Source organism: Apodemus sylvaticus, chromosome 11 (genome assembly GCF_947179515.1).
Source record: "Apodemus sylvaticus chromosome 11, mApoSyl1.1, whole genome shotgun sequence".
Taxonomy (NCBI): domain Eukaryota; kingdom Metazoa; phylum Chordata; class Mammalia; order Rodentia; family Muridae; genus Apodemus; species Apodemus sylvaticus.
Window position 1 is genome coordinate 67,159,907 of NC_067482.1, and position 27,061 is coordinate 67,186,967.

A 27,061-nucleotide genomic window follows, 5' to 3' on the forward strand; every position below is an offset into this window, starting at 1 on the left:
CTTTTGATTGAATCAGCTGTTTCTTCTTGGGCACAGGAATGAAATCCAGTGGAATTATAAAAAGCATAGCTTTAATTTTTTAGAATGGTTGCTACTTTTACTGAATGAACAATTTTATTTACTTAAGAAATAAATATATTTTTATGTGTGATGGCACTGTGGTACATTTTCATAATTGTCACTAATTTTTCACAATTTTTAGAAGATTCTGTAAGTCTTTAAATATTTTCTGTATGGCAGGTTTAAAGAGGTTTTAGTGTTTTTTCATGAGTGGACGTGAGTAATTAAATAGTAGCTTTAAATCTTTCACCATTGTGCCTCACATACATGCATTAGCATATCATTAAACACTGCAAAACAATTTGTCTTCGTTGAGTAATGAAGGATGATTAAGTATCCAATGTAAGACACAGAGAAACTATTCTATGAGGACTGACTGCTTCTGCTTTTTTTTCTTTTAAAGATCTATTTTTATTTTACATGTATGAGTGTTTTCTCTGCATGCTTGCATGTACACTTTGTGCCAACAGACAACATCTGATTTCCTGGAGTGAAGTTGCAGATGCTTGTGAGCTACCACATGGGCACTAATGCCAAACCAGGCCCTGCACAGTAGCGGCGAGTAGCCTTAACTGCCTAGCCATCTTTCCAGGTCTTTGTTTGAAAAACAAAGCCAAAACGTTTATTGTGCATTTGGGAAATGTCTCCTTCCACCATGGGTTCTGAGAACTCATTGAACTCAGGTCATCTTTCTTGGGAGCAAATATTTTTACTCACTAATCCACCTTGTTGGCCTATGGATACTCTGTTTTAGTTGTAAATCTTTTTATTGTGATTTACAATTATGGGTTCATCTTATAATGCCTTGATAATAAAATGAAGTGTAGGCTACTTTCAAAACTCTTCCTGGGATAGGCAGCATTGCCTTGGTGCTCTTCTTAGGTAGTTGATATTCTTTACATTGTAATATGTAGCCAGTGTGCCCAAGGTAGCAGTTTTTTTTCTTTTCTTTTTTTAGCATTCTTTTTCTTTTTGAAAATTTTTTTCTCTCATACATTATATCCTAGTTCCAGTTCCCCCGCCCCCCCTGCTCCTCCTGGCTTCTCCCTACCTCTCCTTCTATCTGGATCTAATTCCCTTTCTGTTTCTCATTAGAAAACAAACAGGCTTCTGTGGAATAGTAAAATTATAATAAGAAAAACAAAAGTTAGTACTCAGAATTGAATAAAACAAACAGAAGGAAAAGAACCCAAGAGAAGAAGGCACAAGAATCAGAGAACCTTCCTGTCACACACACGGAATCCCATAAATACACCATGTCGGAAGCCATATCTATAAAACTGGAAACAAGAAGGCCTTGGTTCTTCATTTAAAGATTATAATCCTATAAATTGGAGGTTAGGGCTTTTTTTGCAGAAGAAATCTCTGAAAAGTTTTACAGGACCCACTGAACTAAAATAATGTTTTAAATAATCAGTGTTGGATAGTTCATATCAACTGAGTTGAAATTGTTAGGGTTCTAGTATATTGGCTATCATGGTAAAGGCCCTATTCTGGTAGAATTCAGTTACTTAGTACCTACCAGGAGGCAGTGTCTTAGTTACTGTTCTATTGCTGTGAAGAGACACTATGACCAAAACAACTCTTATAAAAGAAATACATTTAATTGGGGTCTTGCCTTCACTTTCAAGGGCTAAGTCTTTGAGTATGGCAGTGAGCAGGAAGGCGTGTGCTGGAGAAGTAACTAAGAGCAGGCAGGAGGACATGAAAGCATCCGTCTCCCCCCCCCCATCCTTACCCCCCAAAGCCTGGGATAGGCTTTTGAAACCTCATCTCACCCACACTGACACATTTGACACACTTCCTGCAACAAGACCATACCTCCTAATCCTTCTCAAATAGTGCAACTCCCTGATGACTAAGTGTTCAAATATATGAGCCTGTGGGGTCTTTCTCAAACCACCACAGGCAGGTGACTGTTTAACAAACATGGTACAGGAAAACCTTCCTGTTCTTTAAGAATGTATAGAGACTTGCAAAGTCATAGAGAAAGACACTTTATAATAAACTATGGTCTTTAATTTTTTTTTGATAACTTAGTGGTAATAACTATAATTTTTATCTCTTTGAAATGTATGTTCTTAATACTTAGTTGAAACCATTAGTAAAGGGTTTTGGGTAAAATAAATTGAAAATCTTTCCCCATGAATACTTTTTAATTTAGGTTTTTCAGCCTATGTTAATGGAATATTTTACCTATGAGGAGCTTAAAGATATCAAAAAGAAAGTGATTGCCCAGCACTGTTCACAGAAGGATACAGCAGAGCTCCTCAGAGGGCTCAGTCTGTGGAACCAAGCTGAAGAGCGACAGAAAGCTCTCAAGTACTCTGTGGACGAAAAGTCGGACACAGGTAAGGCTCACCTGCTTTTGATAGAACAGTTTATTAGTCAGTGCTGTTATTTTGTTATAGATTCTGTTTGAGGAATAATTTCTTCAACATCATTTTAAACCATTCTCACATAAAGCTATAACTGAAGACAGTAGTTTTTATTTAGTAGAATTTAGTATTAATAATAATCTTCCATCTAGGGTTGGGTCACATGTAGTGTGCTGTTTCTTGAGTGAATTTATAGGTATAAAATGAGTACTATTGACTAGTGAACATTCAGGACTGCTGTGTTCAGAGTAGTAGTATAGTAGCAGCCAGCTTTCTGAGCTCCCTTGATTATAGGGACAGGTTTAAAAGTTTTTCCTTTGTTTTTATTGTATGTGTGTGGGTGTTTTGCTTATGAGCATGTATCTATGTAGCATTTGCATTCAGTACTTGCATACACCAGAAGAGGGTGTTGGATCTCTGGGACTGCAGTTACAATTGATTGTATGCTACTGTGTGGATCGTGTGAGTGGAACCTGGGTCTTCAGGGAGAACAGCTAGTGTTCTTAACCTCTGGGCCATCTCTCCAGCCTCATAGTAGCATGTTCTATTTTTGTGTATAGTTTTCACTTTTCAAAGACAGTTAACTTATAAACATTGTCCTTGACTTAGGTTTAACCTAGAAATTTTGGGCTTTATTATGGTATGAAAGTAATTTGTATATTTCAGTTTTGAATTTTGACCCTTTTTCTATTGGCCTATATTACATGCTGAATAGAAAATATAAAACTTTCTAAATGTCCAAATGCTAGAACTCTGTTCATTCCAGGAATCAACCGTGTCATTCATGATGTTTATGGAGAAACTCAGCAGCCATCATGGTTGCTAGGTTAGGTGCACTTCTGTTCCTGCACATATGGAACTTAGGATGAATAATTGTTAGTTAATGAAAGGAACATTTATGATTTTACTTTTATCCTCTGATGTTTATCATCCTCTCAGTTTATCCCCAGTCATGTTCAGGGTAGTGAGTGTGGGAGACGCAAAGCAACCCTGAGCCTTTGGAGACTGCATATAAGAAGTGCAAATACGGTAGAGGCTGATTTCTTATAGTAGACTTATTTTTATTTATCTCAATCATTTTGCTTTTTAAAACATTAAAAAACAGTTGGTTCTAGGCATGGTTGTACAGACCTTTAATCCCAGCACTTTGGAGGCACAGAAGCAGGCAGATCTCCACGTTTGAGGCTAGCTTAGTCTATATAGCAAATGCCAGGCTCACCAGGGCTACATAGACAAAGACAAAAGAACAAGTGGTTGGCATTCTTCTCTAGTAGCATTTCTGCCTCTAGATTGGCAGTGGCAGTGGCAGTCCTGTGAAATACTGTACAATTTTTTGAAATTGGTATTTTTCCAATATTAAAGTAGTCAGATTCATGTTTAAACAAAAACAAGTTGAAGCTATGATTAAACCCATAAAGTTTATGAGCTTTACTCTTGAACTACAACTTGTGTCCTGGATACCATACCAAAGCCTGTTAAGTCTTGTTTAATAGTAACTATAAGATGGAGTTTAAAAGCGTCACACACATTTAATTTTCCCTCTCCTTCAAAGTAAATTATAGCTGTACTGTGTATAAAATATTTGACACTTTAAAAGTGGTAGGTTAAAGTAGTTTGAGCACATGTTTCTATATTGAAGATTCTTTGTGAAAACAAGTCACACACACACACACACACACACACGCACGCACGCACGCACGCACGCGCGCTACTCAAATTTTTCTTCTCATCCTCTTCATTGCCCCCCATCCTTTTTTTTTTTTTTTTGGGCATTTTTTGAGACAGGATTTCTCTGTGTAGTCCTGCCTGTCCTTGAACTCACAGAGATCTGCCTGCCTCTGCCTCCTGAGTGCTGGGATTAAAGGCGCTACCACTGCCCAGCAAATCTCAAACTCCTAAAATAGTACTTAACTCAATTTATCATAGTACCCCAATGTTTGTTTTTCTTTCAGAAAAATGCTAACATTATGAGATCATAGGAAGTTGTATCTTTCTACAATACTTAATAACAAAAGATCTTTTACTAGTGCACTAGGGAAATTTGTTTACAGAGTAGGCACATAGCTTAAATAGGTTAAGGCATTGTAGATTAAAGACCTTTTATGAAATGTCAGAATCAGAGGGAACACAAGGAAGGAGCTGACAGGAGCCTTAGTGCATGAGTAGAAAATGTGAGCATGTGTGTCATTAACAGTGCTTTGTCGGGCTCAGAAGCCGGCTGAGTATACGCTTGCTGACTTAAAGCAGCGCAACCTGTCTGGTTCCTTCTTCAAATGATGCTGCTTATGCTACAAAGTGAGTATTGTTTCTCTATGACGCCTGTGTAAGAGGAAGTCAGTTCTGTGTTCATTATTGTAGTTCCCACTGATGAAGTATGATCTGGGCCGTGATAGTTTAACCCCACGGGTTCTTAACAAGTTCAACATCCCCATGTTACCTCTAATACGTGTTTCTTCCTTTTCACGTGTTGCAAGCAGGAAGGAAGTAACTTCAGGCACTGGCTTTTACTTGTGATTGTAATTTCTTACTGCATTTGCTCACGTAGCTGTCCTGTTAAAGATTTTCTTTTTTATTTCAGAAGCGGAAGTGTCAGAACACTCTACAGGTATAATCCATCTTCCTCCTGAGGTAATGCTGTCCATATTCAGTTACCTTAATCCTCAAGAATTGTGTCGGTGTAGTCAAGTCAGTACTAAGTGGTCTCAGCTGGCAAAAACAGGATCTTTGTGGAAACATCTTTACCCTGTTCATTGGGCAAGAGGTAGGTAAATGGGACTTTCAATTTGTTCAAAAAGTATTCCAGTCTGCATTTTTAGGCAGATGGTAACAGCCATTAATATGTAATGCCAGGGAAGGGAAACTTTGAGGGTTTGACCAAAAAAATAGATTTTGTAGTTGATGTGGTTTTATTATACATTTTAGAAGAGCTAGTCATGGTGAAGTATTTGTGAGTAAATTATTAATGGCTGCTATTTCCTTTAGAATAATGAGGAAAAATATGTCAGAGAGATTGTAAAAAACTGCTGGTAAAATGTTGGTAATTGTTGAAGATAAAAAAATGCGTACACAGAAGTTCATTGTACTGTATCTACATATGACAAATGTTAGAATTTTTCATTAAAAAGTTTAAGAAAAATGTAATTGACTTTTAGAACTGTTAAATAATTATGTTGTTTGAGTATTTTAAACTTAGAATCAGTTCTGTAAAATATAAAGGTGAGATACATACAGTTTTCCTTTGGTCATGGCTTAAAGTAACTGATTCTGGTTTTGTCTTTAACATAACTTCTTACAATGATGGTTAATGTATTGCTCTTTAAATCACATTACTTACCTTGTGCTACATTGCTTTCACGTATGAGGTTTAGAGAAACTTCTCATGAGTCTTATTTAAAATTTTTTGGTAAGATGTATATCTTGTTATTATTATTATTTTTTTTTGAAAGACAGCTTCTTACTATATTACTGTGTATCCCTGGCTAGCCTGGACTCACCCAGAGCCACCTTCTTCCTCTACCAGCACTGTGCTTTGAATTTCAGGTCTATGGCTTGCCCTGACCTCTTAATTTCTGTCCTCCTGCATCAGGCTCCTTAGTGCTGAAATTGGAGCACCTGATGAGGCAGTTTCAAAATAAGCTGTTCTTAAATATTTAGTGTTTTAGAAGTGATTAGAATTATTAGTTTTGTATGGATTTATTTTTCATATTACTTGTAGGATGGTAAATCCTACAAGTTTGAGTAAAACATCAGATAAGGCACATGAATGAATTAGGTTCTTGTTCAGCTGTTTTTAATGAAGAATTAAGGCACTCAAATAATGCTTATTTCATGAAGCCACTGCATTGTAAATATGCAATTTCACTTTTTTCTGTTTTTAACATATTTAGACCAAGCCTTTGGTTCAAAATTCCTTTCGTTTATGATATTTGTTTTTGCCCCTGTAAGGGATATTGGCATTATCTGGAGTCATCTTTGCCTATCTTGATTCTGGTTACTGTGCCATCATCTAGTGAAGCAGTTCTCTGGTGCTGGGACCCCTCTGGGGTTGCATATCAAATATCCTGCATATAAGATACTTATATTACAATTCACAACAGTAGCAAAATTACAACTCTGAGGTAGCAACAAAATAGTTTTTATGTTTGTGGGTCACCACAACATGAAGTATATTAAATGGCCGTAGCATTATGAAAGTTGAGAACCATTGATGTAGTGGATAGAGGCCTATGTTACTTCTAAGAACTTGTAATCTATCGGTCAGCAACTTATGTCAAATAAATACCCAGCCTTAGATGTCTATGGCGTCTAGGTTGGGAAATCTTAAGGAAGATGTAATTTTAAGAATTTAATAAATTGATTGTTATTTACTATATCTTCATGAACATATAATACATGTACTGTGATTGTAGGAGCTTACATTTATGATTTTGCTTTACCTCAGTGTGTCCTCTGTCTTCTGTTCCTACCTGTTGTATATTGCTGACCAGTCACTATAGAGAAGCTAGCTATCCTTAGAATGGGGTTATTACTGGACCCAAAGTGAAGTCACAGCAAGGAAGAAAAGATTAGATTATTTCTAGTAGTTTTAAAAATTGTACTTATAGGTTCTGATAATTAATTTTTTGAAAAATCAGATTGTGCTTAGAAATCTCATTATACTTAGCTTAATTATAACCTTTATAAAGAGTAACATATAACAGCAATTTGTGTAAGCTTCTCAAGTTCTTTTTTTTTAGTTTTAAAGAAAGATTACTCTAGAAAATACCTACTTTTGGTTAGTAATTAGCACTATTAATTAACGTCATATCGTCATAGTTCTTTTTGTATGTTTTAAATTGAATCCTTTGCCTATAAATGTGTAGTTTTTGTAATCACAGGTATTTCTAAAAATAGCCATGCTGGAAGTTGAAATGCGAATAGGAGATTATAATGATCTTCTATCTAACGTGACTTTGTCCTCTCGTCCATTCACTGTGTAGGTGACTGGTACAGTGGTCCTGCCACTGAGCTTGATACTGAGCCTGATGAGGAGTGGGTGAGAAATAGGAAAGATGAAAGTCGTGCTTTCCAGGAATGGGATGAAGATGCCGATATAGATGAATCTGGTATTTTATGCTTGGAATAAAAGTTATTACTTGGTGTTTAAATAATAGGCATTCTGGTTAATAACTATTAAGCCTTAAAAATTTGTGTATTTTATGTTTAAAAGCCTACTTCTCTGAGGAATTTGAAGGAAATAAGAAATTTAGAATTTCTTGTTTGAAGTATTTTAAAAAGAGAATGTTTTCTCTTTTTTTAATATTAAAATAACAAAATCAGAAACTGATGGCTATTTTGTGTGGAAACAAGCTATCTTCATCATAATGCTTTATAGCTACAGTATGTGATTTAGGGGTGTCTCGGTTTATCAGCTCATCAGCATTTATTGAATCCTCTGGGTAAGAGATGGGGGACAGGATGATGGGATGTTTGTAAAGTCATGTCACTTGTCTCAAGGTTGTTACAGGGTTAAGAGGTTATGCGAATGAGAGACTTTGGGTGGGTGTGGCTTAGGGTAGAGCATTTGTATAAAGCCCTGGGTTTAGACCCCAACACTACAAAAAAGTAATTCATACTTGAAAATTAATTGTGTTGCACAATTTTTGTCCATCCTCATTAAGTGCTATTTGAGGGATGGTCTGAGAGTGGACAAAAATTCATCCCTCTGTTAAATAAATAGAAGTAAGGGAGAATTTTGGATATATAATGTCTTTGTTCGAGGTACACAGTGAGAATTGCTGTAATAGAGATTCACTGTGATGTTTGGGAGTATAGAGGAGGAAGACAGATTGTGTCTTAGGTGCTACTGTAGATAATTTTTAAAAGATAAAATGTGAAAATTTATAGATGATAAATTTTTGGAAGTTTCTGTGTATAAAGCTAAAATAAGCTGGTCTGGTGGAAGATGTGGATGTGTAGAGAATAAGAACTACAGTGATTACCACTCCAGTAGTGAAAGTGGTTCGGGCTTTATGAGTTGGAGAGGACTCATTTTGGTATAGTTTCCGAAGTTTGGGAATTTGTTAAATAAGGCAGATGTTATTTTAGTAAGCTTCTCATATGCTTCTCTGTGGCAGGCAGTAGAATGTGTAACTAGTTGTTGTTGTTGTTTTTAAGTAAACAAAGCATACCTAGACAGGGAGGGCCACGAGGAAAAGAATGAATTAAGAATAAAAGTATATAAAAGTATAGTGGAGTAAGTAATGTTTGTTGAAGTGATTTTTAGTGATACGTATATTGTCCAAGTAAAGGGAGAGTTTGAGGAATTTATAAAATACTCGAAGTCAGTAAGATATTTAGTAATTACTCTTCTCAAGTAGCTTTCTTTTAACCACTATATTTAATTTTATTTTAAACAAATCCTTAATATATTAAGCTACTTTATGGTTTGATACATTCAGGTTAGAATTATAGGTAAGTATAGTAAAGATAGAATTCTGAAAAATGATACAAATTTTAGGCCTACTTACAGTGTGTTTTCTTTTTATTTTCGGAATCATAGGAAAAATTCTTTTCTTTAGTTTTGGGGCTTGAATTCAGGACTTCACCCATCCTGTATAAACAGTCTGCTGGCAAGCTGAACCTATAGTTTTTTGTTTGTTGTTAGAGAAGTATTACTTGTTTTAGACATCCAAGTTCTATAAAAATTACCAAGTGCAAAAGGCCATGTTTATGTTTAATTTCTTATGAGCTGAGGTGTCTTTTGCTTGAAGATTAATACTGATAAGGTTAATGGAGTTATTTTACACCTAGCTCTGGGTCCTTTTTAATTAGGTAGAATAACTTATGTTACTTAAAAAAAGAAAAGAAAAAGAAAAAGCCAAAAAGGTCAGGCAGTGGTGGCACATGCTTTTAATCCTAGCACTTGGGAGGTAGAGGCCATCCTGGTCTATAGAGTGAGTTCTAGGATAGCCAGGGCTACACAGAGAAACCCTGTTTCAGAAACCAAAAAAACCAAACCAAAACAAAAAGCCAAAAAAATTAGAGATTATTTATTCTGTCTCTTGAATAAGTTTCACAGTTCCTTGACTATTTAGAACTTTTTCTTGTTGCTAGAAAGTGAATTGTTTGCAAAAGTGAGGGTAGTATAGAGTATTTCATATTTAGTATTTTGATGCATCCTTTTGGTGGCCTACTTATAATTGGTATATCTAGTTCTTAGATGTTTGAATTCATTTTACAGAAGAGTCTGCAGAGGAATCGGTTGCTATCAGCATTGCACAAATGGAAAAACGTTTACTCCATGGCTTAATTCATAATGTTCTGCCATATGTTGGTACCTCTGTAAAAACTTTAGTGTTAGCATACAGCTCTGCAGTCTCCAGCAAAATGGTATGTACAAATGAACACTAGCTTGAGTATTAAGAAAATAGCAGTGAGACAACTTTGGTTTATTTATTAATGTTTATTTAAGAGGGAAAGAATAGAGTGTCTTTCCACAGATAGGAGTACACAGTTTGCTTTTATATAATTTCATTTTTTAGGGTATTCTTTGTAGCATAGGAATTTTGCCTGTGTTATAGATAAGGGAACTAAAATTAGCTAAACATTTACTTGGATTTATAGATGTTAAGTGGTAAGTCTTAATTCTATATGGTTGATTATAACATGTAAGGCATGGCAAGATGCACAAGTGAGATGAATTAATTTTATAAAATTATGACTCCCTACATACAATCTCCTTGAGTATTCCTTTAAAAGGGTGATTTTTCTGGCTCTAATTTCTAAGAAACTTTAAGAAGATTACTAGAAATGTGGGCCCAGGGATTGGAGAGGTAAAAGGCTCATTTGGTAAAGTGCCTTTTGTACAAGCATGGGAACCTTGAGTTTATACCCTCAGAAGGTATAGATATGTGTATAATGACATGTATTTGTAACATTGCTGAGGGCCAGGAGAAATGGGTGCAGAAACATGCAAAACCTATGGCTTAGAGTTCAGTGAGAGACTGCATCAGAAAATTAGATGGAGGAAGATATACTGGATTAATTTCTGGCCTCCACATACACCTCCCCAAAACAAAATTTGAGCACAGAGTGTAACTATTTTAATGCGTTCTTGGATTTTTTTTTTCTTTTAGTATGCATGTTAGACTTAGGGAAAAAACACCATGTTACATTTATCATTGTCTGTTGCTTATCTAACTGAAGTTCCCACAGGTCCTCACAGTGGATTTTCTTTCCTTCTTAGGTTAGGCAGATTCTAGAGCTTTGTCCTAACCTGGAACATCTGGATCTTACCCAGACCGACATTTCTGATTCTGCATTTGACAGGTTATTTATTTTAAATATCTAAATATAATAAAGTAAAACAAAACCAGTAAAAAAAAATTGTCTGTTTTCTTGTTTACATAATTGCTGTTTACCAGTCCTGCTCTGTATTGCTTCTAAATCCCTGCCATGGATGGTGGTAACTTACAGAACCCTCCCAAGATTTCCCCTTGTTCACATGTGGCAGCTGATCCAGCGTGTCAGCACTTGCCTTTTGTATGTCTTCTCTCGGCTGACTGAGCTCGCTGTATAGCTGTTGTCTAGAGCAGTATTACTGTTCTCAGGATTTTATTCCAGATTTTAAGTGCCTTTTGGCAGAGTTCCCTTTTAATGTAATTCATTGTTTTTTTGATTCAGTACCAGTTTGTTCAAGTCAGGCAAATGGTTCTTCCTTGGAGATTTCTAGGTTTCTTGTTACTTCAGCTCACCTTTCTTCACAGTTCTGATATATCCTATTTCAGGGGGAGAGAGGGAGTCTTTACCCGTTTCTAGAGTTTGTTTCTTCTGTATCTTCATTATGCTGTAGCAACTTTCTCATGTGTGTGCTGCCTCCTCTCTGACTGCTTACTTTTAGTACAGGAAACTAAGTCTCTCCTATACATTTCTTTCTTTTTTTCTTTAATTACTTGTCTTAGTATTTTTTTTTCTCTTATCCCTAGCACTTAAAATATTCCCTCATGATAGAAATTCCAGAAATGTTTAAGTAATGATTTTATATTTAAAGTACTGCTCATGCTCATCTGTATGTATAGTTTAATGCTTTTGAGGAATTTAATAGTCTTCTTCCCTCTTGTAGTTGGTCTTGGCTTGGTTGCTGCCAGAGTCTTCGGCATCTTGATCTGTCTGGATGTGAAAAGATCACAGACATGGCTCTAGAGAAGATTTCTAGAGCTCTTGGAGTTCTGACATCTCATCAGAGTGGCTTTCTGAAAAGTGCAGGCAAGGCTGCTTCAGCTCCATGGACAAATAAAGACGTTGCCATGCCATCCACCACGCAGTATGCCTGTTTGCACAATTTAACTGACAAAGGTGTTGGTGAAGAAATAGACAATGAGCACTCTTTGACTGAACCTGTGTCTTCTGAAAGTTTCACTTCTCCTTATGTGTGGATGCTAGATGCTGAAGATTTGGCTGATATTGAAGATGCTGTAGAATGGAGACACAGAAACGTTGACAGCCTCTGTGTGATGGAAACAGCCTCCAACTTAGGTTGTTCCTCCTCTGGTTGTTACAGCAAGGACATTGTGGGATTAAGGACTAGTGTCTGTTGGCAGCAGCACTGTGCTTCTCCAGCCTTTGCATATTGTGGTCATTCATTCTGTTGCACAGGGACAACTTTAAGAACTGTGTCTACACTCCCAGCGACTTCTGCAATGTGTAGAAAAGCATTAAGGACTACATTGCCCAGGGGGAAAGACTTAATTTATTTTGGGAGTGAAAAGTCTGACCAAGAGACTGGACGAGTACTTTTGTTCCTCAGTCTGTCTGGATGTTACCAGATCACAGACCATGGTCTCAGGTGGGTGATCAGCTCTAGTTATTAGGAAATGGATGTATTCACAGACGAAATATTGCATTCCTGATCTGAGTTTTTCACTTGTTTTTTTTAAGCAAGAAAATTAACCAAGGTTTTTTACGAGTATTAGAGCAATAGTGTTTAGGATACGAACATGAAGTTTCATTTTAGTCAGTTCAAATACATTGTGGAATATAGAAGAATATACATTAAAAAGTTTAATTGCCTAGTATTTGGCCACATTACATTTTTATATTACAATTTGGTAGATACATGTATAGGTTATAATCTCAAGGACATGTTACAGAAGTAAATTTTGTATTGAGCTTTGTCAACCATGTCTGTTGTAGTGTAGTGTGACTTTTATACCTTGAAGTGCCTATAAGCCAGATTGCTGTTGACCTGTGTCCACTTGTTGCTACAGTTGTTGAGACACTGTTAGTAAGTAACCTTGGCTGGCCTGGAGCTTGCCATGTGGACCAGTCTAGCTTTGAGCTTGAGAGATCCACCTAGCTGTGCTTCCTAAGCGCTACGATTAAAGGCAGCACTTACTGCTTTTTTGAGGCAAGGTCTCACCCGCTCCCAGGTTGCCTTCATACTTGCTGCAATCCTACTTCCCAGCACCCACATGGGAGCAAATGGGAGCTTGAAACATTCTGTAACTCCAGTTCTAGGTGACCCAGTGCTCTCTCTGTCCTCTGCAGGGCCAGGTAGCAGTTTGGTGCACACATACATATAGGCACGCTACATCCAGTTTCAGCATTGCTGGAGGCCAAGCCTAGACCTTTGTGCATGCCAGCAACTCTAGCAACTCAGTTGTGTAACATCCTAACCCTATGGGCCCAATCTTCAGCATAGTATGTTAATTGCTCCAACCCTTTTGGTCTGGAGAGAAAAGTGGGAGTAAAGTGTTCAGTATCTCTTCAGAGACTGAGAGGCAGATCTCAGCAGCCAGCTCTTCCTTATTCTGGGGGCACCCACTTAGAGCTATTACGTTATGAATATTGTTATGTTTTCAGATTTAATTATGTATGTGGGGTATGTTTGTGCATTTGCACATATATGGAAGTACCTGCAGAGGCCAGAGGCAATGGCTCCTCAGGAACTGGAATTATGGTTGTTTGTGAGTTGCCAGATGTGGGTGCTGGGAACAGAACTTGGGTCCACTGGAGTTAGTATTCTTAATCTCGAATTCATCTCTCCAGCCCCAGTTATACAAGGTTAGAGGCAGTAAATGCAGAAGCATACATACCTATAGCTTAAAGTAAGCTGAAATAGTCAAATATTTTAGTATGTCATGGTTTTTGATGCTGCTGTAAATAGAATTCCATTCTTAATTTTCTTTTTCAATTGTTCATTGCTAGTTTATAGAAAATAATTTGGTTTTGAGACAGGTATTCGCCATATAGGCTTTCCTCAAACACTACTCCAGCTTCCCAAGTTCTGGGGTTGTAGATGTCTGCATGCCCTCATGGTGGACAAATGTTTAGTAACGGAATTGGTTTTTATGTGTTGGTTTGTTACACATCTGTTTTCTTTAACGTTTTAGCTCTGTTTTGTATGTGTTTTTGTTTTGCTTTGGTTTTTTGTTTTTTTTGACCCTTTTCCCCCATGAGCTAACCCAGGACCTTGGATAGGTCAAAGTGCTCTTCAGTTGAGCTATACCCTTAACTCTTTAAGGATTTCTACTTGTATCATTTATAAACAGATTGTTTAAATTATAACTTTCCTGTTTGGATACCCTTGCTTTGTTTTGCTTATCCAGTTGTTCTGACTAAACTTATGGTGTTTTTAACATAAATAGAAATGACAATGCAATATTAGCTTTGTAATAAGTTTAGAAATTTGTTTTCCAGCTTATTATTTAAGATTGGCTCTCTGGAGTCTCTTGATCTTAAATATGAATTTTAAAGGTAGCTGCATCACTGAAAAGCCTATAATGAGTCATAAAAGTGGTAGCCAGCTCTCCCTTTAATCAGCTCTAAAGAAAAGTTTTCTTATCCTCCACAGTTATTTACTGCTTGCGTGATATTGGAAATCAGTCTTATGAATCTTGAGCTGAGTCTTACAAGTGTGGTGAACTTCCTGCATTGGTTTTGTGAGTTTACTAGGTCTTCGGAGCTTCTCCCTCTAGGAGAATGTTTGAATTTAGGAGGAATAGTATACAATACCCCTTCCTCTCTTTGATTCATCCTGTACCCACATCCCTGATATTAGATGAGTTTTGGAGGGGCTGATAAAATCTGGTCTTTTCCCTCCATTTATATCTGAGCATTCATTATAGCACCTGCTACAGTGGCAGCTGTCACTTACTCCCAGTAGCTTGACAAATTCTGAGTCTGAAAAAACTGCTTAAAATTTTCCTCCATGACTAAGATCGACGGCCACAGTAGTAATCTGTGGGCATAAACACAAATATTTAGTCGAATCCAGTATGTAGGCATACCACATTTATTTAAACAAAACAGTAGTAGTGGCCTCTCTGGCTGCCAAACCATAGAGAGGTAGTTCACTTCTGGTACTGTGACCTTTAAGAGTACTTTTCCTCTGTGTATAAAGGACCTTCCTTCAAAGGTTCACAGGTGGGGTATGAGTAAGGGATTTATTTAGATCCAGAATCCCAGGTCGTCCAGGCTGACCTCAGATTTACCTATGTATTCAAAGCTGGCCTCCTTGAGCTCCTGATGTTGCTGTCTTGTCTCTTTCTCAAGCGCTGGGGTTATAGGCCTGGACTCCTGCTGTAGGGATGCTGGGTATTTTGCTACCTCCATGAGTTTGGCAGGGCAAGCTTATGTTGCTTGCTTTGGCTCAGGATAGGATAAGGGGGGATAAAGCTGTGCACGTGCTTCCAAGGCCTGCTTCTGGAGCTGGCTAATGGGCTCTGGCAGGCTCCAGGAGGCTCTCTGTGGGCCACAGTTGGCTGCTCAAAGGCCCTAGGCAGAGTGAATAATTTTGTCCTTCAGTATACTTATATAGGGGAGAAATTACAAAGTTTACTATAGGGAAGGAAACTGCCCCTAGAACTGAATGATCTTTTTCATTCACACCATTTTTCCATTTAATTTGATCCTTCTTTCGTCTCTTTGGTGAGCCACACACTAGTCATACAACAAAACTTTGCAGAGACTAGGACAGCATTTGACTTTGTCTTTTTTTTTTTTTTCTAATCTGATGTATCTTTAGAAGCAGCTGCAGAGATGCTGTATTTCAGAGTGTAGGCTTTTGAAAGCAGCTCTAGAATCAAGTTCTGAGCTTACAATCTCATAAACCTATGTGACATTTGCGTTTTAGAAAAGGAATCTCTGAGGCAGACTTGGTTTCAGATGAGCTAAAACCCTGGTGTTTGGGGTTGGAGAGATGGCTCAGAGATGCTTTTGAATTCAGTACGATGGCTTAGATGAAGTCCATAAATTCAGTTCCAGGGGAATATAATGTCCTCTTCTGGCCTCCACTGGTACCAGACATGCACATGATACATAGACATACACCCAGGCCAAACTCATGGATATAAAATAAAACAAAACACAACAAAAATTAAACAAAAACAAAACTAATGCCAGTGACTCTGAAGCACCTGTCAACACCATGGGCCCAGGGTCCTAGGTTTTAGTTTGTATAGAAGGCAGTGTGCCATAACTGGGAATAGTATGACTACTTAGGATGACCAAGGTACTGTTTTCTCTGGAGGCAGGTTACTATTTCGCTTCAGGTAGGGAACATAATCATGACCAAGGCATTGATTCCTGGGACTTTGGAATCATGGGCCCCCAGGAATGATTCTGATCACCAAGCCTTAGAGGTGGGAGGATGCCATGACTCCTTCCCTGTGGAGCAAGGCAACAGCTGTTCAAGCTTTCAAAACTATATAATGCATTGTTGCATGGGTCGGAGATGGGGCACAGTGTGGGCTTCCTCTGGCATGTCACTGGGTAGCTCACAGTTGTCTTAGTACCTGTGAGGGACTGTTCAAAGTCCTTGTGGGGCTGCTAAAGGTTCTTACTTTCCTTTTTACCTTGAATAAGAAGCCCACCCTGTTTGCTGGTTGGGGATTAGGCTTTGGAGATGAGATGTTTTCTTTCTTCTGTATGAGACCACACTAGGCTCTTGGCTCTACAGTTTCTAGTGTACTAGTCCTTCCTCTTGTGTTGGTTTCATTAAAATATGGTTATCTTGACTGTCTTTGGGGGGAGGGACCCATATTAGGGGCATTTAGTTGGCTATCTTGCTGACATCTCTAAAAGTTCTTAAAGTCATTGATTACTAATTCTACCATCTTTATAATTTATTGCTGTGTGTTTCTATTGACTAATAATTTTTTCTCTCAGATTCTTTTAATATTTAATAGTTTTTGGTTGGGTATTAGAAAGTTTGAATTATATATTGTTGAATTTGGGACCTAGTTTTATTCTGTAATCTTTCCTTTTGCCAGGAGGTGGTGACACATGCCTTAACTCCCAGCACTTGGGAGACAGAGGCTGGCGGATCTTTATCAGTTCAAGGCCAGCTTGCTGTACAGAACAAGTTCTAGGACAGCCAAGGATACACAGAAAAATTCTGTCTTGGAAAAACAAAAACAAAACAAACAAAAAATTAGCTCCTTTGAGGCACTGTTGTTTGCATCAGTTCTATGACTTGAACATGCTTCTGTAGCTTTTTCTTTTTGTATGCTTTATTGTTTAAATATTTCTTTTCCAGATTAAGGGCAGAATTTGTTTTTATTCATTTGTTTTTTGTTATTTTGGCTTGTGTCTGGCATCTTTGGACATTTGTGACAAAACATAGATGAAAGAGGCTTTTTTTAGAATATTTTTCTTGCTGTATGTTATCATACCTCAGTCTTTCATTGGGTCATACTGCCTTTGGCTAAAGACAGCATTTTAACTTTTGATATCCCTTTACTTACTCTCATCATTTCCCTCAAAAGACGTGTGTGTGTGTGTGTGTGTGTATCTATGTACGTATACACACACACAGACACACACACACACACACATACACACACACACACACACACACACACACACACGTATGTTAGTCCTAAACATCTGTTTTTTCCTTTTCTATGGTACTCTGCTTCTTTCGTCTTTTTGTATTTTCTCTTTGTAACATAATACTGCTGGCTAAATTCTGCTCATCATTTCTTTCATACATATGCCATTATGCTAAAATGAGAAACGTTTTCTGATCTTCCAAGACCCTTCTGCTCTAGAAGAGTAATTGTCATACAGTTTTGTAATTGCTTGTTTGTATTTATAGTTGTTTGTTTTTCAACTAAGAGACAATAAAACCAGTGACTGAGCAAATGAAGATATAGGTACATTTGTAACATTTTACATCTCATTCAGACACCATTTGAACTTTCAGATTCACCTTTGAAAGGTACATTTTTTTTATTGTGAACTGCTAAAGGTCTTAGACTTTATGAATCACTGAATTTTAAGTATTTTCTTTCTTTTAAAAACTTTCCTTGGGCCAGTTAATTCTAGCACTTAGGAGGCTAGGGCGAAAGAATTTTGAGTTCAGACCTTTCTTGGATATATAAATTCAAGGTCAGCTTGAATTGTAGACCCTGACTAAAAAAAATTTCCTCCTTCATGTTAAACCACATTGATTCTGAACTACTTACCATTGTTAACCTGAGGTCTATAGAGATGGAAAAATGGTGGGGAAAAATCTTTTCAAATTAGACTATAAGATAAAATAGGTTTAAAACATGCTCTTTCCAATCTTTACCATTCAATATTTTCTTTGAGTATCAATAATTCCTATAATCCCAGCCATATGCCTGTAAATCCCAGCTCTTAGGAAGTAGTAAATGGAGAATTGATGTTCATTGCCAACCTGTTTTGTACAATGACTTCTAGGCTAGTTACTACTGTGTGGCAAGAATGTTTCCAAAAACAAACAAAAACAAAAAAACCCAACAGAATTCATAGTTCATTCTTATCTCACTAATAGTTTACTTTTTACATTGGTTCCTAGTGTACTTCAACTGCATTAATTTTAAAACTAAATTTGGTATATTAGTTTCTTAATTTATCTCTTCTGTATCAAGTTAACTCATTGTTTTGATGTTTTAATATTCCTTTAATTATCATGTGTAGAAACTTGACAGTTTCAGTTTTATTCTTGATGTACCCAGGAGAGGAATTCCTAGGTTGTTGGAGATACAGAATCCTAGTACTCATAAAATGTTAATCATGCAGGAGTGGAGGAGATAATAATTAGATACCTGCAGCCTATCCAGAAAGCTGAGAGTGGAGTTTGTTAATGATGTGGTGACCTTGCTGTTTGTGGAAGCAGACCTCTCCCACCTTTTGCTCTAGAGGCAGACCTCACTCAAATTCCCTAGACTAATTGCTCCACACTTTCCTCTCTAGACCCTTACCCGTCCTTAGGGGAGATGGCACATGTACTTGCTATTGATTAGAAACCACATTAGACTGTAGGCCTTTTAGCTATAGAACCAACCTTCATGGTCACGTGAACTTTGTAATAGAATAGAGTTTCTATGTAGTCACACCTTAAGCGTTATTGTGTGCCTGGAATTGGACTGATGTTACCTGGAAACCTTTTCCCAAATTGTACTGTGCTTTAAATATGCCAACCATGAACTGCCTGGCATTAGATTCCCTGAAGTCTGATCCAGGTTGGTGAAGTTGATGTGCAGTGGGCTTTCATTCTTAACCTCTCTGTATGGTTCAGTTCACTTCTCTGTCAGAAACTGCAGGGATCACCCCTCACTAGGTTATGGGGGAAAATGGTAATTAGGTTTCAGATTTCAGTAATTATTTTGATTATTTTAATTCTCTTAGATAGCTTGGTAGGAGAATGAACAGTACAACTGTATGTTTCAGTGTTTCTTTGTGTGAGAATTAAGCTGCTATAATGTTTTTATAAAGTTTAAAGTATTGTATGCTTTTTTATTGGCGTCTTCAGGAGAAATGTAGAATAGTTTTTGGAGTCAGATATATTTTTGCCTAAGGATGAGTCAATTATCGGTATTTTATAAGAATTCTTAACTTATTACCAATTTGAGAGGTGTGTAAAATACTAGTGGGCCATTAGTGATATTGGAATCCTGGAAGTTTCTATTCCTGACTGTCACAGTCTTTTTTCTGCAGGGTTCTGACTCTGGGAGGAGGGCTGCCTTACTTGGAGCACTTGAACCTCTCTGGCTGTCTGACTGTAACTGGTGCAGGGCTGCAGGATTTGGTCTCAGCATGTCCTTCCCTAAACGACGAATACTTTTACTACTGTGACAACATTAACGGTAATGCCTTTTAACAGTGAGATACTTTGAAGAATTTATTTAAGATTTTTGAAGTTCTAATAATTTTTTATAGTTTTTATTTGCTTTCTAGATTCCTAATTGCACAAATTATCTCACTTTAAGGTTTAGTCCTTTAAATTTAATAAAATTAAAACGATTTGGTTTTTTAATAAATGCAAAATACTATACTTTTTTACTTTGTGAAGGTAAGTTTCTTGTCCATTGTACCAGATTTTTAGGCATGTAAGAGTTTAAATCACTTAAAATGACAAATTATTATAGAAACACTAAGATTATTCTAAGATTTTGGGAATTCCATTGTAGTATTCTAGCATTTATCCATTAACAACTTGACATTCTAGATAATGATTTCTTAGGAATGACAGGTTCATTTTATTTTCTCACAGCACTGCTTTATTTACTGTGGTAGATAACAAAGGAAGACTTTGTAAGGTGAACTCCTCAGGAATCCTGTGTCCTCAGGACTGAGGAGGGGAGACTACATTATGTAGTATTGAGAAGAGATGAGATGCCACAGGCATGACAAATTCCTGTACTGTTTCAGAAGTTGATTCTCGAACTGACGTACAAGTCATGACGTGGGGCTTGGGGATGTAGCTGGTTGGCAGCGTGCTGCCCAGCATGCGTGGAGCTCTGGGCCTAGCACCTCAAACAGAAGTGTTGCCTTGGTGCCTGTCACTCGTTCCAGCACTCTGGAGGTAGTGTCAGTAATCCAAGGACATCCTTTGCTTCACATTCATCTTGGGCTATGGGAGACCCCGATCTTAACCCCTACAGATGCACAGACACAGACAGAGACACATGCACACACAGCACTAGTTAAACATTCCCAGCCTTTTTTTCTTTTTTAAAAAGTCTATTCTGTTCTTCCTTGAGCCTGTTGGAACATGCATTTTTGAATCATGTTTGTTGTTCTTTGGGGCATTTGATCTCATTTACTAGAAACTGAATTTTTCAGAAGCATAATAAAGTTGCTCCTCAGTTATTAATAAACAGAAAAAATCTTCCTGTATTTGTAACTGGAAACAAATTTAAGTAGCTCCATTCTCTTATTCACCTATCTTTCATTTATACTATGCACTTGGTTTTGAGAGCCCAATTTATTCTCAACTGAGAGGGAAGACCAGAGTTTATCTCTGGGAGAGCAATTGACAGGATTCAGGAAAACTAGAGAGAATATTTTAGAATGCAGAGAAGTTAACAAGTTTCTATTGCTTGGAAATTAGATTTTTTTTAAATGAGAAAGACAGGAGATGTCAGGTCTCATTTCTGGAAGAGTTGACATATTCTTAACAAAGCAACTTGGTAGAGCCTGTATTTGCTTTCTCTTAATGGCAGTGTAACCAAGCAGTGGAAAAATGAGTGTATTATTTTTAAATCAGCTGAACAAATAAAAACAAAATGTGTTCATGAATGGAAGTTTTTGCTTACTGTTAAAAATAAAGCCATGGGTAACTGGACAGGTGCCTCAGTGGTTAAGTGGATGACCGCATATTGCTATACAAAGGACCACAGTTTGTTTCCCAATAGATACATGTGGCAGGTCACAGCTGCCAGTAACTCTGTCTCCAGGGGATCCAATACCCTGTTTGGCTTCTGTAGCCAGTGCACTCATGATGTATACCCACGACATGTCTATGCAATCTGAAAGAATAAAAATAAACACAGCTTTTAAAAACAAAGCTTCCTAAGGCTTACAGGATTCGTTTTAAGACTAATATGTAATTTTAGTGAAGATATTTTATTTGTATGCTACATTTGAGTTGCCTATATAATTTTGGTATAGGTTGTATTTGGAAACAAATTTCATAATGAACTTTGTTTTGCTTGACAGATATAGGTATTTTGGTGGGAAGTATTAAGTTTTAGTTTAATTTTATTATTTGCCTACTTTGTACTTAAGTGTTTTTAAACTTATTGGAAAATATTTAGATGAAAAAGTTAAAGAGCTTAAAATCTTTCGTACTTTCTCAATATTATTTTTATCCCTTATCTGTTTGAATATATAATATTAGCATTCCAAAGGAGTTATTTACTCCTCTGTTGAATGTAAATTTTTTTAATTTCTAATTTTCAGTAGAAACTTTTGAGACATCTGACTGTTATTTTCTTAAAGGTTTAAAAACTATTTACAGTACTTCAAATAATAGAATTCTAAATTTCCTTTCTTAACCTGATAGAGCATGATTTGGAAGAAAGGGAAATGCTTTAAAGTTTACCTATAATGCATTTTCTAGGAGTCTAGGTAGTTGCTTTTAAAGCAGTACTTTTTTTGTAAAAGAATATACAATTTAGATGGTGCTGGAATTGTATCCACTGGTGATACCACTGACATAGTTTCTTTCAAAAATACTTAGCTTGCATAGAAATACTTGGTGAGAGTTTATTTCTGAAAATAGTCACAATCTAGTACATGGTGAATACATAGTAATGTTTGAAAGTAACATTTAATTTAAAATGTTTTTGTTAAAAGAAAATGTACATAATTATCACATTGTTAGTAAAAGAACAAAATGCTGATAAACATTACTTGTAGACTAGATAGTAAACACAAAGTACACAGTCTGCCCCCTAAGTACTGGCAGCGACAGACATTGGGAAAGATGGCAGCCATCAGCTGATCCAGTACTGCACTGAGCAAGACACTGTGCTAAGCGCTGATGCCAAACACACATTCTGATTCTTCTGAATGAGTCCCCATGGTTTTTAAATTGTTACTTGATCTGGATATGTGAGGTGTATTAGCTGTACTATTTACACAAATCTTTATCATTAATGTAGTTGTTGTATGGTCTAGTTTGGAGCTCTGAAGAACATTTGAACAATGTTAGTGAGTAACTTTATTGTGCTGCTTTGCATTTCAGTGTGTGCATAATTTAGCAGTTAAGGTAGATTAGCTCATAGATCTGAAGGTGACAGTTTCAGATGATTTGCTCTCTTATGTTTCTAATTTAAGTTAAAAAAGGAATTACAGGTAAGTGAAGGTAAGTGCAGACATACTCATAGCATGAGCAATATATACTTACAACCAAGAAGAAACATGTCAGTTTATAATTAGAATTAACTTCCTTTGTAGCTTTTTTCATCTAAATATAAAAAGGATTCTTTCCTTTAACAATTATGACATTTTACTATTTTCCCTTAAAAACCAGTTATGCACATTTCTTTGATGTTTCTGACTTTGACTGTTTTCCTAGGTCACCATGGAATTCCGTAGAATATTCTTCTTTACCTTTCTGTCACTAAAAATAAAGGGCATATGTGTAGGCAGGGTATATGGAGTTGTGTAGTCCAGCTACTTGGGAAGCTGAGGTACAAAGATGAACCTAGACCTTTGGAGCCAGCATGGAAGACATAAGATCTTGTCTCTTAAAACAGAGACAAGCAAACAAAAATGTGTGTGTTTTGTATGAATATAGACATGTATGGTCTCTTATTTGGAAAATTAAAATTCTCATGTCTTCAGCAGTTGCCAAGAATAGAATTATATACTGATAAATGATAAGTACATTTTGTTAAGATTTAGCAATCTAAGCATTAATTAGATTAAGGCTTAAGGGGTAGGTAGAGAGATGGTGTGAGACAGTTCTTGGGTAAAACTTGGTTTTTAAGTATCAGGTGTTTGATGTCAAAGCAGTAATATGTGATGGGTGGAGCCAAGCTTAGCAAGGGGTTGGGTAAGGATTGACTGGGAAGCTGGAAATATGTACAAAGAAAACTTGGTTGAAGACTGACAATGGGAAAGGAAGTTTAGGATTCTTTACCAAGGTATTTCTAACAGCTACAAAGATTTTTAATTTTTACTAAATCTTTTTAATTTTAGCTTTATGTCCTATTTTATCCAAAAATGCTGCTTTATATGGAATTATAAATTTTAAATATTTGACATATAACAAGTAAAAGTGGAAGATATTGATTTTTTTTTATTAAATAAAAATTGGCCTGTAGTATTCCAGTTGTGTCGGGTACTTTTAAAACCTACAAACATATAGCATTCATGTCAACAGTCTGGAGTCTGAGTCAGTCTTTTTACTTTCACACTGTTGCCATTTCCATGTTGTATGTCATGTCTATTTCCTTTATTTGAAGCTAATCCCAGGCATGTCCATCTTTACAGTTAGTGACAGTTCAACACATAAATAAAATTCAGTGTTATTTTTCTTAAAGATAATTTGTCATTTACATAATGAAATATATGAACATTACATTTCAGTGACTTTTTCCTAAGAAATTCCTTTTTTTTTTTTTTTTCATATGTGCTGTCTTGGCTTATAAGGCAATGTTGTACTTCTGGTGAGATATTTAGTCTAAATCCTAATTACTGTCTCTGGGTGAGCACAGTCACCTTCTGCAACATACTGCAGCTCCTAGAAAGCAGTGTGATGCAGATGGGTTCTCAGTTCGGCTGGGAAGCACTGAAGGACATTGCCATGTTAAGTTCATTAGATACGTTCTGTAGTGATCTTTGCTGCTTTGTGTCTTCTCTTTTTTTTGCTTTTGTGTATCACATTGCAAGCTTTGGTTTCCCGGTGGAAGTGTAAAGAACTGCTCCTTATTAATTCAGAACCAGCTACATTGAGTCTTCAAAGTGCTAAAAACAACCCTCTTCGCTTGTTTCTCCTTATGAAAATCATTTTATTCAGAACATTCTTTGACTTTGTGAAATTTTTGTTACTTTTCTAATTTCCAGTCATATGTTCCTGAATAAGTCTAGATCTTTTATTGGGTGTCTGGGTAGTATAGTACAGCCGATGTAAAATTCCAATTATTCTGCAGTCTTATGTTATAGATGTTTAATTAAATACTTGTTTTGCATTCAATTTTGGGACAAATGTTCATTTAAAGCTATCTTCTGTTTTTGTTCAGAGGTCTACAAATGCTCAGAGTGTGAAACTTCATTGAGGATGTGTCTGTATAGTACACTGTTTGAAACTTTGACTATGGCATTTATTCTAATTGTTCATTGCAGTACTCTTTAGCTGACACAGTTCAGATAGGTTTTATTTTTTGTCTTAATTATGTTTCTAGGAAGGATGCTCAAAGAAGTCTTGTTCTCCAGATTGTCTTCTTTTTTCCTTGGGTTCTAAGATTCTTGGGAAATTTTATTATGTTTTTTCTTTCGTGGAGGGTAATTTAGATGTAATCAGATAGTCATTGGCAATTTGTGTCTGAATTTTTAATGCATGTGCGGTAAGAATTTGTGATATTAGTGAGGTGCTAGTAAAGCACAGGTTAGAATCGTAGGCAGAGCTGTTTTTGTATGATCTCCAGAAGTCCCTCCCTCACATGTTGTTTACTTTCATACAGGTCCTCATGCTGACACCGCCAGTGGATGCCAGAATTTGCAGTGTGGTTTTCGAGCCTGCTGCCGCTCTGGCGAATGACCCTTGACTTCTGACCTTTGTCTACTTCATTTAGCTGAGCAGGCTTCCTTTCATGCACTTTACTTATAGCACATTTCTTGTGTTAACGACCCATTTTGGGTGTGTCTTGTTTGGCCCCATTTCTTACAGTCTCAGAAATTTAATTTAGCAGGGAACCATACAATGTTGTTTTCCCTTGCAAAATACATTTTTGTTTTAGAAAAGAATTAGGGTTTTTTTTTTTTTTTTGTTAGAGTGGGAACAGTCTTTCTGGTTTCTTTTAAATAAAATGCTTTTAAAAACATCACTAATACCATGCTATTTAAAGTATTTTTAGATTATTTGCATTTTAGTCAGTGGGGGTTATTGGTTCTCTTATGTGTAAACACTGTTCCAAGTTTTGCAGATCCTTTCAAGTACACATTTCTTAAGTTTTATTTTCAAAGACTGAACATTTTAGAAATGAATCTCTTTTCCCCTAACATTTTCTTTATTTGAACAATCCTCAGGGGCCAATTCAAACACACTTAGAATCGAGATTCTTTAAGATTATAGAATAAATTGGCCTCTTGGTGCTGGCTCAGCGAGCCAGCAAAGCAGCCGTCTACTGTTTGCTGTGACACCTGCTCCCACTGGTGTCCCTAAACTGTTGAATTTGAGAAGAATTTTTAAAGATTCCACAATTGTTTGAAGAAATGTATAAATAAAATCTACTTTGAGAACTTTATCAAGTATCTTCTGTGTTGTGTTTTTATTTTAAATCTCAATATAAGTTTACCAAATGTTTTGTTTTTTGGGTGTCCATGAAATTATGATCCTGACACATTTAACAGTTTTAGATATTAAATATTGCTGAGTTAAATTTTCTTTTAAAGTTAATTATAATTATTTGTCATGAGGAGAAAATAGTGCCCCCCTTTCCCCTCCCTTCCTCCTCTTTCCTCTTAAGTGCAAACAAAGCTGTGGGAGGAGGCAGTGATCCCCAGTCAGCTTCTTTGTGGCCGTGAGTATGTTCTGCCTGTATGGAAAGGAAGAGAGCTGGGAGGACATAACTGCAAGGAGCAGGCTTCTGTTCAGGCTAGTGGAGAACTGGTTCGGTGTGTCTGAAGATGAAGCAGGGATTAGCTAAGAGGAACATGGAAGAATTCTGGGCATTTTGCAGTTCACTGACAGGAATTAAACACTATAGTGTATCTACTGGCATTCTCTTTGAAGTATTACCCTGCTGGCTGGCTTTTTTAGTTTAAAAAGTGAATTACTGTTATCATTTGAAAACAAAATAGAACCCTAAAAATTTGGCATAGGCTTGAGCACCTATAAAAGCAGGTAATTTTAAGATTTTTAGTTTGTTACCTCTGTGATGAAATCATTAAGTCTTTGTGGAAGCTAAAATTAGCTTCCTCTAGTATGTATGTACAGGAAGAAAAACATCACATTTTCTGTGAGAATTTGAAAAGAAACAGAGTATAGAGTCAAGTCAGAAGTTTCAAAATTTTGTAAGATCTGCTGTAGTTACTGTGTTTTTATCTCTCGCAGTGTGTAATAAAGCTTTTTTTGTAAAGTTGATAGAATGTACCATTTTGAGAAAACAAACTGAAAGTGCCCCAGGAATGAGTCTTATGTAAATGTCTACTTCACTTTCCCATTATCCACTTGAAATTACACAATTAACAATGTCTTGGGTCATCAAGAGAAGACCAAAGCCTATACAGTATAGCTTATAGGGAGAATTTTTTTCTGTAGTCTTGGTTATTATCTTTAATAATTTTGAACAGCTGGTTTCCTGAAATTACAAGTTAATGGGAGTTTGTTTTTAATGTATACATTTTCTTGTTTTTCACTCTTAATATAAGGGGATAGTTTAACATGACACTATATACTTGGTTTCAATTTACTTGAGATTTTGTGATTGATACTCCTGATACTTTGATACTCCTGAGCTATATTATTTACTTACTAAAATCTATATTCCATCTTTGCTACCCTGTACCCAGTGGGCAGGGGGCTGGGGCCACTCTTTCCTGGCTCTTACATGATTGCTACTCTGTCTTCTATGGCTCTCAACCCTGCATCTTCTTCCTTTCCCAGCAGTGGCTGCGATTGTTTACAACTTCTTCCTGCTGAAATGGGGCAATGCATTTTT

The 27,061-nt window shown here is 36.6% G+C and overlaps 1 protein-coding gene across 2 annotated transcripts in view; it reads left to right on the forward strand.

Moving 5' to 3' along the window:
• Fbxl5 (F-box and leucine rich repeat protein 5) overlaps positions 1-25,645 on the forward strand; it is a 40,511-nt gene extending 14,866 nt beyond the window's left edge. For both annotated transcript variants that reach the window (XM_052198301.1, XM_052198300.1), the window contains exons 4-11: positions 2,225-2,411; positions 5,017-5,199; positions 7,418-7,543; positions 9,661-9,809; positions 10,666-10,748; positions 11,542-12,264; positions 19,386-19,534; positions 24,863-25,645. In XM_052198301.1, coding sequence (XP_052054261.1) covers positions 2,225-2,411; positions 5,017-5,199; positions 7,418-7,543; positions 9,661-9,809; positions 10,666-10,748; positions 11,542-12,264; positions 19,386-19,534; positions 24,863-24,939 — 1,677 coding nt within the window. In that variant the 3' untranslated portion in view covers positions 24,940-25,645. The remainder of the gene's footprint in view (positions 1-2,224; positions 2,412-5,016; positions 5,200-7,417; positions 7,544-9,660; positions 9,810-10,665; positions 10,749-11,541; positions 12,265-19,385; positions 19,535-24,862) is intronic.
• The last annotated feature ends 1,416 nt before the right edge of the window (positions 25,646-27,061 follow it).